Source organism: Gasterosteus aculeatus, chromosome 7 (genome assembly GCF_964276395.1).
Source record: "Gasterosteus aculeatus chromosome 7, fGasAcu3.hap1.1, whole genome shotgun sequence".
NCBI lineage: Eukaryota > Metazoa > Chordata > Actinopteri > Perciformes > Gasterosteidae > Gasterosteus > Gasterosteus aculeatus.
Window position 1 is genome coordinate 6,079,466 of NC_135694.1, and position 16,053 is coordinate 6,095,518.

At 40.8% G+C, this 16,053-nt stretch overlaps 1 protein-coding gene across 11 annotated transcripts in view; it reads right to left on the bottom strand.

The window, feature by feature from the left end:
- Positions 1-5,406: 5,406 nt before the first annotated feature.
- The window catches only part of elavl2 (ELAV like neuron-specific RNA binding protein 2), a 110,344-nt gene continuing 99,697 nt past the window's right edge, over positions 5,407-16,053 (bottom strand). For 7 of the 11 annotated variants that reach the window (XM_078106233.1, XM_078106236.1, XM_040181053.2 and 4 more), the window contains 5 exons: positions 13,851-13,954; positions 12,239-12,392; positions 10,264-10,489; positions 9,552-9,590; positions 5,407-8,064 (listed from right to left, as the gene is read on the bottom strand). In XM_078106233.1, coding sequence (XP_077962359.1) covers positions 7,734-8,064; positions 9,552-9,590; positions 10,264-10,489; positions 12,239-12,392; positions 13,851-13,954 — 854 coding nt within the window. In that variant the 3' untranslated portion in view covers positions 5,407-7,733. The remainder of the gene's footprint in view (positions 8,065-9,551; positions 9,591-10,263; positions 10,490-12,238; positions 12,393-13,850; positions 13,955-16,053) is intronic. The other 4 variants (XM_078106234.1, XM_040181057.2, XM_078106239.1 and 1 more) reach the window with 1 other exon arrangement.

Genomic DNA, 16,053 nt, shown 5'->3' on the forward strand with positions numbered 1-16,053 from the left:
TAGAGGAGTGTTCAGTGCTCGCACAAAGTTACTTGATCTGTTTTGAGTCCTTTCCTTTCTACCATCAATGAAAAGGTACGGCATTTACGTACAGTGCGAGCATATATTTGATGATCAATGGAAGTAGACTATTGAACAACTGAAGCTTTTTTGTCGACATGAAAATATATATATATTTAAAGCTATACACTGTATCAAACGTATAAAAAAGGACTATTAATCTTAATCTTCAAACGGGAACTTTCTTAAACATGCATTTAATGAATAAAAATAGAAACGAGGCTCATTTCTCCCGATCCTACAGACCTAATTAGGTCCAAGCCGTCTGACTTTAACATCTGTGGGCGTAGATCACGTTTCATTCTAAAAGCGGCAGATGCAATCCATCACCATGGCGTTTCTTCTCACGTGTATCTTGTTTTTGACTCAAGAGTAAAACCTAAAAAAGGGCTCTCGCCAGTCCTGTCAACTACGTCATACACAATGCGATATTGATTTTTATATTGTACCACCAGCAGGACGAGGAAGTTGACCTAAACGGAGAAACAACGATTCTTTTAATCACACACCACTCATTTGTGGCAACAGCTGTTTTATTGCATCACTTGCTGGAAAAAAAAACCCCATGATGCACCTGTCTGCCCCCAGCAGGGGGCCCTTAATGAACCCGAACGCCTAAATTAGTTCATACGTTTCCGAAAAAAAGAGTGCAGCCTGAAAAGCCCCACTTCCACGTAACCGCGGAACAAGACTTTTGGATACTAGTCGCCACTGGAAAGAGAACGGCCTCTTCCTGAGGGGCGGGCCGGAGCCCTCAGCGGCTCCCGCTAAGCTGAAACTCATCTCTGATTTACAAAGTCTACAGTCTGAGGCATAGATTTCCCCTCTCCTCACACTGTCGGGGAAAAGGATCCAGTCGGGGGGGAAGGAGCCTCGTCTCGTTGATTGCCGGCAGCTCGCCAATCTCAGGGCTCGTTTTCGAGTGGGTAAGAGTAAGTGTACGAGTGGCGAGGGAGGGAGGGACCTTTCCGTACGACTGCAAAACCCCCAAAAAACGCCAGATCTCCAAACGTGGCGCCTCATCTTCCCGTTGAGGATTAGTCAGGGCTGTTATTCCAATCTTCCTTCACTGCCTCATTATGGGAACGGAGGTGCCGAGGCCTCACGGGGAGAATAACACCCAGCGAGTCCCCTGTTGGGTCGTGAGGGAAGATGTGCCTCGTTGGCGGTGATCTAACAGGGCCCGACGAAGGCCGGCGCCGACCGTTGGTGATGTAATAACTTAAATCCAATCACCCAACATGTCTGAGCGTGGCCTGCCGGTAATGGAGGGAGAGCAGAACAAGGCCGTACGCGGAGCTGAAGGATTTCTTTCATGTCTGAGGAATCGACACATGATGCAAAGGGAGAATATATCCCCTGAATGGGAATACAGGGGCATTTCCCGTGTGGGGATTTTTATTTAAAAAGGGTTTCCTTTCATTTTTGCCATTTTTCAAATTTCAAGTCAGTCAGAAATATTCCCCTAACTCAGATTTCACACTTTTCAACTTTGCTTTAGACTTAATTGAATTTGTGTGCCGACGATGCCAACCAATCACCACTTCTTCTCTTCCATAGACATGTGCAAGGCGTCTCACCCTCCGTGACTGCTTGGTAAAAACAACATTTCAGGGACTGCTTGAAGGGTTTGGGTTACAAGGGACTAAACCTGACACAGATACGAGGCACTTGTGAATTTAGCTGTAACTGATCTGCGAGGCCGGGCCATTAAATGGATTGTATGAAAGTCACATACATTTTTTTTTTTAAATCTTTTTAAAAAAACACTACTAAACCACTCCACCCCAATCAGCCTAAAATACTTTTTATTAAAAACGTTCAAGGGCCTTTCATCTGTGGATGAAAGCAATTTTGTGATGAACTTTCCACCGAGCCCACTACACCAGAGGAGCACGAGACGGATGCGTTTGAACCCAGAGGGTCAAGCAGGGAGGTTCCAGTGCTCCTTCTGCCAAGGGCGAGAGAAACAGGCTCGTTAAAGGGAAACCAGACGAGATGTTGGCGGGGGTCTTTCCAACAAAATAAAGGCAACAATGACTTCTGCTACACAGGTAGAAGAATGACTTCAGCTAATAAACGTTTTTGCTAATTTCTGTGTCGCTACAACCTAAATGCACTATTTTGTGTGAGCAGTGCATGAAAACGTCAAAGGGAAAGGGACATGAGAGTAGAACCTTTTTCTTATACATATACTTCCTACACACACACACACACACACAAATATGTGGTGGAAGTTCTTTTCATTTAATCCGATTCAATTCTGCCCCAGAAACAAATTAACTGTAGCTACTGCGTTGAGGAATATATGTGACTGGGGAAATTATGCATCTCAACGTGTTTAATTGTTTCAAAATTACTCTCCGGAGCGCTTCACGTTGTGCACACGAAAAACAATCTGTGAAACATTATTCCATTATGCAAATATATTTAAAATGCCTTCCCATTCCACATCAAATGCATAATTTTTTATAGAAAGGGCATGAGGCCACAGCTACATAATGGGTGAGAAGTTGTGCATCAGCCATGCACATCGATCGTATCCAGTTCAGAACTCCGCCCACATTGTCTTGTGACGGTAATACCCAGACGTGGAATATTTTATGCCCGGGATAGTTTGACAATGGCCATCCTGCAAAGTAAATCATTGCAACAGATCTGTCACGTTTGTGCCGATTGGAGTGAGCGGAACCCAAAACCTGCTGGACCGTTAATCACAATCAGTGGAAAGACCAAATATGTCCACGTGCACCTGCTGACGTCAGCGCTCAGCACAAGACGTGGGACCATGTTTTATTCATGTCCTGTCCCATGCTACGACATGCTAGGCTTCACAACGGGTGGCTTGATAATAGAGGGACCATCTGGGAGAGCTTTTTTCCCTTCTCATTAACAGTGGGTCATCTTCCTCTTCATCCTGCCTCATGTTTCAGAGGACAGCGGGCCGGAGCGCAAGTCTCCTCATGCCGGTCAAAGCTGCATCACTGCAATGGTTGAAATACTGGAAGTAAAAGAATGAAAGTGAAACAGTAAGCTGTAGGTAAATGGAATTGGTGGAAAGCAACCGTTTAACAGGTTAAGTTCTCAGCTCCAATAGGTGGAGCTAAAAGTTACCTAAATCAGTATTAAATCAGAGCTAATATGTCATCAACCTTAGGGCAGAGGTTCAATGCATTCCACCTTAAGGTGGAGCCTAATTGTATGACAGAACTTTAAGATAAAAAAGCTTTCAATACTCTACACACCTGGGCCCAGAGTTCATGAAGGCGAAACCATTGTTAAATATTTAAAAAATTGAAAGAGCAAAGCAAGTTAAAATTGTTAAAAGTATAGTTAAATTGTTAGCTAAATGTAAGAGACACATTTGCATAGTTGCATATGCTGTCACTCATTGTGCTGGTGGACAAAAACAAACTATTTTTATATAACAGCTAAACAAGTTTAAACATTTAAATAATCATATTTAGAACAGGTTGTTCAATTGAGTGATTCCGAAAGTGCGGAGGGGGGATGTCATAGAAAAAGGTCCCACTGCAGTAGACACACCGCATTGGTCCGTCATGGAAGTACTTTGCCACTTCATACGCTGGGTGAGTTTTAATTCATATTTCTAAAATGCAATATTTTGACCTTTGTATATTAAGCAGAGACCCACTCTGTAAAAAAAAATGGGTCTCCTCTCGAAAGCCCCTTTTCTTTACATCAAACAGCTGAGAAAGATGAGACATAAATTTACAGCAACTCATCAGTGAAGGCCATTAACGACTGAAGCCTAATCCGATCTCATCCAGCAGCATGTAATCACAACACGGGGCCGGAGGGTCTGCCATGATATGCTCCCGCTCAGCTGGCACAGGAGCTACCAGATAACATAAGATACAAAACCCAAAGAAGTCTCATGCAACCTGAACATGGACACTGCTTTCAAACCACGCACAGGACTCTCAGAGGAAAAAAAAAAAAAACTGTCAAGAACGATCTCGGCTGCTAGAGGAGTCAAATTAGAGCCTATGAAAGCTTTTCAAGTAGCGCACAGGTTAGCCGCCTTATCCTCCGATAGCCACACAGATCTGGAACGACGACGCGCGCCATGAATATAGTTTATGTGCTGGAACTTTTTCTTTTCTTTTTTTCCAAACTGTGAATGCTTTAAAGCTTTAAAGAGTGGTTTCTTCAGAAGCTCCTATCGGTAACCTTGCAATGGCCCTAAAAATGACAGTTGGGCAGCTGGAGGTAGCTGCGCAGTAGGGAAGCACACTTCAAAGCGAGCCATTCCATCTCCAGCGAGGCCGCCGGCCTCAAGTGCAGCATGAGATAAAAACATAAAACGTGAAGAAAAAAAAAGAAAAAAATCAATTCTCGATACGAGGCTTCTTCCTTCAAGCCCTGTGCTGCCGTTTGACAGTGCATTCAAGAAAGTACCTTCATCCTAAATGCCGAGGAACTTTACAGCAGGCGTTAATCCACCAACCGTCGCTCCCCACAAGAGGCACCGCAGCACGTGAGAAGGCGAACACCCCGGACGACGACACAAGGAGAAACTACCTGAGGGAAGATAGTCCACCTCTTTGTGTGCAGATTCGTGGCGACGCAGTCAAGTATGAATACAGTAACAGGGAGAGGAAAGATGGCACATACCTTCAAGAGCTTTCCACAGGCAGAGTTTAAAACGCTTCCTCCTGGAAATGATATTCTTTCCACCTGGCTCCTGCGTTTACTTATGGGGGGGCCACCTTAAGGAATAAAACTGCGCTTTATTGCTTACATAACTAGTTAAGTAATTAGTCTGTTTTACTGAGAAAGTGGATCAGATCTTAACAGCAGAAACACTGATGGGTTGATCGATTTCATAAAGAGCAACGACCAATGGGAAAACTCCAACTAGACCGACCACTGGCATCGCCTCACTAGTTTCTTTGGTGACGCTGTCCGAGTTGGTTCCTCAGGCTGATCCCCTTGGCTGCAGTCCAGTAAAAGAAATTATATATAAAATGTATATTCAATAAACACTGTAATAAACATGTTAGGACATACAGTATAATATGTCAATAAACAAAAACATTAAGTCGACAATATAGGGTATAAAATAGTCAATACAGTAAAATTCTGTTAGAATCAGGCTACATTAACGTAGACAAAAATATTGCAAATGTTGTAGATGGAAATTTTTATATTTTTAAAAACACCCAATAGCTCTAAATAATGACACTAAACTTATGAAAAAGTAAAGTATACTTCCACAGGGAGGCCAGAAAACAAAAACTACACAATTTGAAATTTCTGAGACCCGCTTGTTAAATTGACAATTGTTTTGGATGAGTGATGGAATCCAGTCACAATGCTGCATTGCCCTTCAACTTATTTATTGATGTACTGAACATGGAAGAAATCCAAAAGTATCCAAACACAAAGTAAAGAACATGTACATCCTTTTAAATACTCAACAAAAGATATTCTATTCCAAAAACGCTGTTAACCAAGTCAGACTATACAACTCCAAATAAATAATCATTCTTATATTAAGAATTGAGATAAGAGGGGTGGGAGGGAACCGTTTTTCATGCCGGACCATCAGAACAATTTGTCAAGAACCAAATCATCATGAAGAAGTTACAAAACGAAAAAACGTATCTTAAAACGACGATGAGTCAGGCATGAAAACCTCAGTTTCTAACCCACGCGGCAAGTATCACAACTCATCTAGATTTAAATTGAACTTTTACAAGTAACACAAATAAGGAATAGATAAAGAAGAAAAAGCAGTTGCAAATATAATCCTAGAATGCATAGCACACTGCTCATTTAAGGGGAAGCTTGACGAGTACTTTGAATCCAAAGCCCGGATGCAGGTCCAGTATTCAGTGCATCCCGCGCTCCACCAGCCGCCACTGGTTTCATCAGGACCACTGGGACGCTCTTTGACAAACTCTGGCAAACTATTCTGCTGTCGTTAATGGAACGGCTTCACCGACCTTCCCCCAAAGTGAATAAAGCAATACACACCTTTGTACGATTTTAAAGACAGGTTATATGCATTACGTTTTCATATATATATATATTAGAAGTATGAAACAAAACCCAAAAAACTGAAATAGTTCAAAACTGTGGTTTATATCCATTCTTTACCACATAAATATATAGATCTTTAATGTTTATATATAAAAAACAAAAACATGTCTATAGTTTAATAGATTTTTTTTTTTCCCCAAACAAAGCAAGACTATCTACAGACCAAACAACCAACAAATTTGATGCACTGTAATGCTAGTCCATGGGACAACAAATCAAGTATTTCAAATGAAGAGAACTCAAGTTGAAAGATTAATATCCTAAATAAAAATACCTTAAATACTCAAAAAAAACATGTATATATAAATATATATACACATCATACTTTCCAATGAAGTCCAAACTAGAACCAAAAGAAGTACTCAACATAAAAAAGGACTTATTTACAAAGCTCAAAGCTCAGGAGTAATCCGTTCTATTCTTCCGACCAGTTTTTTTTAAGCAGCAGCCTTCATTGGCTTGTCCTCGAATCTTTCATACAAAGTATGTAAAAACCCTTATTCTTATCGGTTAAGACAAAATCAGTCCAATTCTATATCATTAGGTACATCATGAGCTCCGTCTGAAGGAAACTCTTTAGGAAGAACTGATTTTCATCCCCCATTTACCTTTTAAGATATCTCCATGTTAGAATTTTGCATGCACTTTTTGCGAATAAACCTTTGTATTTCTGTCAGTTTTCAAATCTCCCCCCCCCCAAAAAAAAAGAAAAAAAATGGAAAGCGAGTTGCTAGTTATATAACAACCAGGATGACAGGGGACCCACAGATGATTTTACAAATGAAACCAGCACTGTCATTGATTCTACAATCTAAAGATAATACAAAGATCTCAAAAGGTATCTTTTACATCATAAATCTCCCCAGAAATTTCAACCACTGCAAACTTTCCTGTAAAGTTCAAAAGCTCACAAGGTGTCATATGAAGATATTTTCCAAAGTATCCAAGTCAAAATATTTTGTTCCAGGTCCAGTAAAAAGTTTCTCCAAATTTCTTTTTATAAAAATAGATGCTTTTTAAACCCACATCAAAGAGGTTCTTAGCTCTTTGGCAAGGTACTGCTTTAAGAAGATTTTTTTTTGTCTTTTATCCATTACGTTTACAATAAGCAACATTATGCAGCCAACCAATAAACAACTTAAATTACATGAACTGAATACTTACAAAATCAACAAAAACCCAAATAGTTCAAAGTAAGTACTTACTAACCACTGAAGGCATAATGCACCCAAGATAATCAGGACACATAAAATTACAAAGAAAATCACTACACATAACTTTACAAGACTTACTGTTCAAAGCAGATGTGCAACTAAAAAAGAAAAAAACCCATAGCAACATTTTAGATGGTCAATCTGTAACGAGAGCAAGAGAATCAAACATCGCAGGCACTCACACCTGCAGACTTTTTTCCTGTTTTAAAGTATATTAAGATTCAAAGCGCAGCGATGAAAAAGAAAATTACATTGGACCTTGAATTTAGTTTTTCTTCGTAACACTGATTTACAAAGCCGTTTTTACTAATGTAGAAAGTTACGGTCAATGCGCTTCCATTTTGTGTTTCCATCGTCCGCCGAGTTTCCTAGAAACAATCTCAGCGGGTATTAGGCTTTGTGGGTTTTGTTGGTTTTGAACGAGACTTGCAGCACTCTGTCCCCGAGGCGGTATCCATTCAAGCTGGCGATGGCCACGGCCGCCTCGTCGTAGTTTGTCATGGTGACAAAACCGAATCCTTTGCACTTGTTTGTGTTGAAGTCGCGAATAACCTTGACGTTTGTGACGGCACCGAACGGCCCAAACATCTGCCAGAGGATGCTCTCGTCTGCGTCTGGAGCCAGGTTGTAGACGAAGATACACCAGCCGGTGCCGGCGTGTCCTGGGATGTTGATGCCGGCCAGGCTGGTCACCCCGTCGATGGCCATGGGGGAGAACCGGCTGGAAAAGACCAAAAGTAACGTGGTTCAAGGCAAGAGGATGAGAGGGACCCATCAAGAGGACGGGAGACTTTGCCAACAAGCGGAATAGAATCTGACTCCGTCTCTGCAGAGGTCAGCAATCGCCACGTTTGTTTGTTTTCATGATAATGTCTCACTGTCCATTCACAAACCATTTTAACAATATATATATATATATATATATATATATATATATATACAAAAAGAAAAAAGGTTAAAGTTATGAAGCCGTCAACATGTGTTTTTCTTTTTAGAGTTCAGAGTTCATTTACAATTCAGAGAATTTGCTTGCTGCGCTCATTAGGAGCCTACTGAGAAAGGACTGGTTAACACAAAAACGTAAAAGGCCAAATTGTAATAGTAAATTAGTGGTGTATTAAAGTTGGAGTTCGGGCCAAGACTAAAAGCCACGCGAAAGCCCTGGCGTTTGGCAAATGTGGTGTTGCAGTTTAAAGAAACAGCATTCAAAGTGCAGGGAAAGCCTATGAATTATTGCAGCAGGTGTCACATAAGATTAGCTGCTCCAGTTGGCCTCTCAGGGAACATCCACCATGACAGGTGTGCTCCCAGCATCAAGGACACACAGAGAGATTTGGCAACGAAGACGTCAGCCAAAGAGCAAGGCTGAAGAGAAATCACACGTCTATTGTCGCTGGTGATGGGCCTTTGAGCTTCCAGGGGATTGGACTCAATCACACTCGAGAAAGGCATTCTTAAAACTGGACTTTGACAAACTGGTATCCCGGAAAATCTTGGAGGACCACTGACGCAACAAAGTTTAAAAACAGGACAAAGCTGTCCATAAAAGATCAAGGTAAGAGTATGCAACTGTGTGCAATCGCAAGTGAGACATTCTGCCTGTAGTTTGGACACGTTGTGACATCAAGTCAAGATTAAAGCATCCCACTGCATCCCTGTCACTGACCTCACCCCATACAGGCACAAAACCTTAACAGAAGGACATCAGACGATTAAGGTACTGTACATGAGGCGGTCACGTTTAAGATGACAGAAGGACGTCACCATGACTACTAGTCACATACAGTAGCAGCTTAAACGTTAGAGGGTATGCTAGAGGTAATTTTATAGATTTCGGTTCCAACACTTTCTTCTACTGCTTATCAGGTATTCATAATTGGCATTGGTATTAGTACAACAACTCTGGTAGAGCAAATTCAAATGATTTATATTTAAAGTGACGCATTCAACCCCCAAACCAGCGGTCACCCTAGAGAATCCAGCTACGATGTATTGTGGCAGAGGGAAAAGGAGTGTCGAAGGTCAAAAAAGCAAGTAGTCTTTGTTGAGACCCGTCACTCATCTATTCCCGGGTAAGTGTTTAACTTTCTGCATTGTGCACACATGCTTAATATTCATCACTTGAAGATTATTATAGATAAAAGTAATCTCTAACTCCCTTATGTTGGGCCTGATTTTCCCCCACGATTAAAAATAAAATCTAATTACCTTTTGACTCCATAGGCCATGTTCAGCAGATTATCCAACCTTCAAAACAAACAAGGGCCCACACATTAATTTGATTAAAAAAAGACTTGAAATTTCACAGATGAGAACATTTTCTGATAGCAAAAGTCAGTTGTTGCATTCAAGTTTATTACAACAACATTATTTCTTTCCCAAGTTTCTGACTGAATATGTTCATCAATATTCATCCTACACAAATCAAGCAAGCTGGAGAAGTACTGTTCATATAATTATGAAATACTGCAGCTTTCAGAGCATATACATTGGAAAATATTACATTCCCATGAATTGTGATTGTATGCAAACAGTACGTCTGAGGTCCATCAGTGGACTGAAAAACAAATAGTTTCAAACTAAGCAAAACGTTTATGCTATTTAGTGACTTTTCAATCAGTTTTACTCATCAGTCTCATATTTATCAATATCTGATGAAACCCATTTGTATCGTAGGCCTACACGTGCACCGGAGGGAACACAGTAAAGTTGAAAATGTGAATATGGGAAGGAATTATTCTGTCTGGAGTATTGATGAGCTTCACCGAATATTTTCAAAGCACTGCCGTGGGACAATTTAAATGCTAATTTCAAATAGCCTCATAGGGTCAGACTCATAAATCACTGGCAGTATTAACTAGCCTTGGTTGTAATCAGATTTCCAATTCTTTTTTTTCTTTTTTTGGTGTGCCCCTTTTACCTGAAGCGCTGTGCCTGCTGTGCGAGGGGTCCTGGGTACCTTCGATTGGGTGACTGATACAGCTGGGAGAGAAGTGCCTGACTGGTCTTCTGGCTCGGGTTGTTTGCAAACTTGACTGTAATGGGTTCGGTGGCACCAGGCGGCTTCTGACAGTTAAGTCCCTTGATGGCCTCCTCGGCCTCAACTCGCCGATCAAAACGAATGAAGCCGACCCCCCTGGAAACACCTGAGCAGAGAGAATTAACATGAGATCAGAGGCTGGGTTTCTCTTGAAAAGTCATGCAGCGAATATATTTCCCTCAAACAGTAGTGGGATTGTTTTAAGCATCTCCAAACAGTGGGTTGATGAGGCAGTGCAGACCAAGAATACTTTTAACAGCTTAAAAAAAAGAAAATCAGTTATGTTTGCTGAGGCGGGAAAAATATCATCAATTCAATCTGAGGTATAAAAAGAACCGTACATATACGTTTAATACGCATACACTTCTATACAAAGTGAGCATTTAGTGAATTTCTTAGTCAATACAAAGTAGAGGCCCGCGTCAGGTTTTTTACAAACCATGCTGATGTCTATCAACTAAATGGGAAATTCTTCAAATGCATATACATAAGAATAAGGGGCAGTATTATTAACACTGACCCATTACAAATCAAGAAAAGCGGCAATACCAAAGTCAAAATGTGTAACCAAGAATAAACGTGGGGGAAGTGATAGAGTGGACTTGTTTTGACAGAACACCAGCGTTTCCCATCGTGGGAAATTGGCAGGCAGTGGGTAGAAAGAGCTGAAGATTGTGAAATGTACATACTGACTAAGACTGAGGAAAGAGAAACCAGAGGAAGAAAAAAAGTGGCAAGAAACAAACATTAACGGCAAGCAAACTTTACAGAATAATTCCGTAACTACATTGACTTCCATCATTTTCTGTGTGAAGGGATAGCAAGTGAGTGTTATACTTTTTTTTTCAAGATTAATTGGCTAGCTATTTTCATTAAACCCGATATCTTGGAAGTTAATTTAAGCATTGGTCCTTCAACTTATTTACCTCTTACTGCCCTCTTGGAACAGCCATGCTTGTCTTTTGCTCTTGGTCTGGTTTCTTCCTGCTGCTTGCCAATCAGCCTTGAGCATCAGTATCTTGGCCAAGTCAAAATGAGGTTCATCACTCAAAGTACCACATGCTGCCTGAGCTACCACTGAGCTACCACTGCTTGATGCATAGTACTCATTTAAAAGTATTAGTTGGTTTTCCATTTCTCTTACGGTATGAGGTTGTGCATTTTAGCATTGCAGTATTTGATATGGAGTGCAGTTTTGGTTTTTAATCTTGATTGAGTTTGAGTTGTCAATGAGAGCTGATTTAGTAAAAGGCATGGGGGGGGGGCACCTTTGTATAAACAGCCTGCTGGTTTCCCCTTCAGCACGTTTCAGTACCTTGGATTTTGGTGATTGGGTTCCACCTTCTACGGTTGGATCATTTGATTGTTCTGATAATACTGAAGTAAAAGATTTCCAAAGAAAGAATCATTCAATGAATGCATGCAGGCCTGAAGGAATATCATTAGGTTTCACTTTCGTTTATCAGTGTTTGATAAGGATTCTGCTACCACATGACAGTTAAGTGTGAGAATAGAACTTCTCTGAATGCATTTTGTTTCTCAGGCATTGGATGTACACATTGGTGATGTGAAGAGAAGGAGAAGACAGCAAAGAAGTCAGGTTAAGTGCAAGCTGAAGAGAAACTGAAGGGGAAAAGTAATTATGTCGATTCGAGACTCGACACTTAACATTTTCTTTTCTGTCCATCGACGCATATTTATGAACATCTCTAGAGGGACACTGCATGTTTGAGGATCTCATAACAAAACCTGATGCATTTCTTGGGCCTGACTTGTTTTTCATAGGGAGTCACTGCAGGTAGGAGGTGAAGAGAAAAGAAGCACTGGGTGTGGGGGTCTGACATGTCCTACTCACCAGTCACCTGGTCCACCAGAATGCGTGAGGTAATGATGCGTCCATACTGAGAGAAGAGCTGCTCCAGTTCTTTCTGAGTCATGGTTTTTGGCAAGCCGCTGACGTACAAATTGGCATCTCTGATGGAGGCGGAGCTTGGACGCGCATAGGAAACCTACAGAGGGACAGTTCGCACGACCACCAGCACATTAACTTCATATTTGAACATGCATACCTCTAATGCAAATTTTCCAAGCTCAAGGCAGGTTATTCATCATCTCCTTCCGAAACTAACCAGAGCAGGGGAGCAGATGCTGTGACCCAAATATTATCAGAGGAAATTAAAACACTAACTGGTAATTAACCAGACTGAGCTTTCATTAAATTCAGTTATGCTATGGAGCCAACATGTCACTCTGACATTAATACATCAGTTACTGATGAAATCACACCTAAGCCCATGTGCAAAAACAAAATGCCTTAGTTCAAATGTTTGCATGAAAGCTCAGTATCTTGAGGAATGCATTGAAATTCACAGATGGACCTTCAATTGCTATTGGCAGTCTTTCCAATAAAATCACTGTTTCTAGTAAACACGTCCAAATCAAAGCATATTATACGACTCGCATATTTTTCATAAAAAAGTTGAACTTCAACAGGCCTGTCTAGACATTTAAAAAAAGATAATGTGCAAATATCTATAAAGAGAGGCGCAACTGTCCATTAAAAATAACCTTGGTTATTTCCTTTTCTAATATAAGGAGATACTTAGAGAACACCCGACAACAGGCCATGAAAAACATAAAAACGGGAACAAGGCAGTTATCTACCAGTTTGAATCAATACTTCATCAATCACCTTCACGCTTTATTTGATGCCAATATTTGCAAAGTACATTCTCCAAAACACCAAAGTTTATTTTCACTTATAACCGTAGAGCTAGAATTTCTGGATATGTAATATATTAAAGAAAATGTTCCACTGTTATAATAAGAGGTGGGGAGAAAGCGGTGTTCGATATTACTCAAGGGAATTGAGTCCTCTTTAAATATTGTATTAGAGGTTAAAAAAAAATGGTCAAAACATAGTTCACACAGGTTGTGCCAGTAAATTAATTTTCTAATGTAGACATTTTTCATAAATATGCCGATGTGAAATGTGAAAAGATGTGAAAAAGGATCTGCTGAAAAATATCTGGCTCCACCATCCAAAGGTCCTGCAGCACTATCTATATGAAGCAAATTTGTTTTTCCACTAGCGCATTTAGTTCTACATTGCCTGATGAATGCTAATGGGAGCCTCCTTCCTGTAAAAGGCATACGGCAGTGCCACAGCACACGCAACCGTAGCAACAGTTCTGCTCTACTTGAGGCCGAGGCAAAGCTGCATGTGCCCAGATTAACAATGGGCCTCTCCCTTTCCACCCCACGTTTCTCCAGCCTCATTATGCTTCCGACTGCTTCACAGAGCGCGAGACATGAACGGCACGTCTCGCATTTTTGCAACCAGTCATGAATGGTAACAGATTCCTGTCAGTTCAATACAACCCTTGGATTAGGATGCTTAATTGAGATCGGGATGAACAAGGTAGTGCTTGTTATACGAAAAACAAAAAACATGCATGCCATCTTACCTTGATAGTCTTGGTCTGAAGTCTCAAGCCATTCAAGGTGTTGATGGCCTTCTCTGCATCCTTCGGGTCCACGTAATTCACAAACCCGTAGCCTAGGCTCTGCCCTGCAATCACAACAGCACAAGCTATATAAAACTAATACTACTACAAACTGAAAGGTGACAGCTAAACACCAACAGCAATAAAAAAAACATTACATTTGGATTCATTTGGCAGAGCATGAAGAACAAAGGAGGTCGCAGGCAGAGGTCCACCGTGCATTTGGCTTACAACTTCTGTTAAAATTACCAAACAACTCTGACAGGGAATTGCTCTGCTTTTTCACCAACTCATCTCTGACACAGTGCAGTAGCCGAGGCTCAACGTGTTCCCCTCCCTTCCGTTTATCTCTAAAATGTACAATAGATTGACACCCACTCTTTATGTGCACTGAGCCAATTCAATTTCCTCCACCCACACTGGATCTCTCTGCAATTCCACTGCCGGTCAAGTTCACCGTCTCAAGCAGCTCCAGCTCATTAATACAGTAAAGCAACTTGATTAAATCTGGTTAATGTTTTCCACATCCCTCAGTATGAAGTTCATGCCAAAGACAAGTTTTGAGAAATGCTTCAGAAAATCCGTTCAGCGATGGGAAATTCACAAGGTCAATATTTGTTCATAAAAATAAAAAAACATTCAAAATAGGTCTTTTTCTTATGTTTTCATATTGGCTACATCAGCTCTTGCATTCACATCTGAAATATAAAAGAATCAATGTAAAAGTCACAATATTAGACCACTTTATACTTAGATCATGTTAAACAAGAACAATTGATTCATCAAGGGAAAAGGAGGGACATCCAACTGTCACAATATCGCTTGCAGCATTGCCCTGAACTTAGCTTTACTGTACATCAAACATCCCATTTGTATCCATGCCGGTTTCCATCACATCTTACTAACCAGTCGCTGCTCTCATATTGTTCTGCCGTGATCAAGTGAAGGTCATAAACTTAATTTCACCTTGAATCCCGGGGGCTGTTCTAGCCAGGAGAAACATGCAGAGCCTTTGAAATAAGCTGGTGAAACAATGCTTTTACTTAAGCCTTGCAGGCAAACCGTCTCCCTCTTCTGCACTACGCAGGGCGCATGTGGGCACGCTATGCCCTCATAGTAATGTCCTCCTATGGGACATGCTGGGGTGCACGTTTAAGCAGATGACTGCACCCATTTTCCATTGAAAGACTACAACTGCTCATAGTGGAAGGGAAATGACAAAGACTGAGCTGCAGCAGCAGCCAAGGACATTTGCAGCAAGGAAGAAGCATGACTCTCTCTGGTGATTACTTGAGATCTTCTGTAGAACCAGTACACTGATGTAGGCTGGCTTAAATCCAACGCCACAAGACCAAGGGAGACAAAAGCAACACAGTCCGGAGGGGATCGGGTGTTATGTAGAAATTGTTGAAATCAAGGCAACACTCTTCCAAAAATTGGCCGAGGCTTCGAGTAACACATTTTTCCCCAACTGATTTTTGAAGTCAGTTTTTACTCAACCCAATTAGAGTAATTAAAGAACTTTTAATTATACTAATTAGTTATTGATATGCTGATTACTTGGCGAGCATGCAAAAAAAAAAAAAGAATCATCCTACATTCAAATCGGTGCTTCAGAAATATCTGCATTGACAAAAACTTCTGCTCAACAGCAAGGATCAATCCCCTTTTCTGACTCGGGCAGGTTTCATAAATGTGAGCCAAACACTAATAAAACTGACAAATCCATTTGACTGTAACTCATTAAGACAACAATTTGCACGCAACTCCATCGGAGCAAGCATCGTTACAGCAGACACATTATGTTTTGGACAAGTTTATACATTTCCATCTGAAAAAATAGAAAAATCATAATTGAAATACATCAATGCGAAGAACTCAGTCTTCCCACCGGGCACCTTGCATTTCTAGAACTAAAAAAGGAATGTTTTTAGATGGCTAATTACTCCATTATATCTCAGGTCGATTCCAAGAGCATTTGGATTTGTGCGGTAAACGAAGCCCATCCACACACCCGGTTTCCCTACAGACGCCAGTGCGAATGTCATCCTTAATATAATCAAAGATAAGCTCACGTTCTGGAAACAAAGTTTGTGTAACGTCTACACACTAAATCACTGGCTTCTTTATGTAAAAAAAAAAGGCTAAAGCTAGAAAATACCAT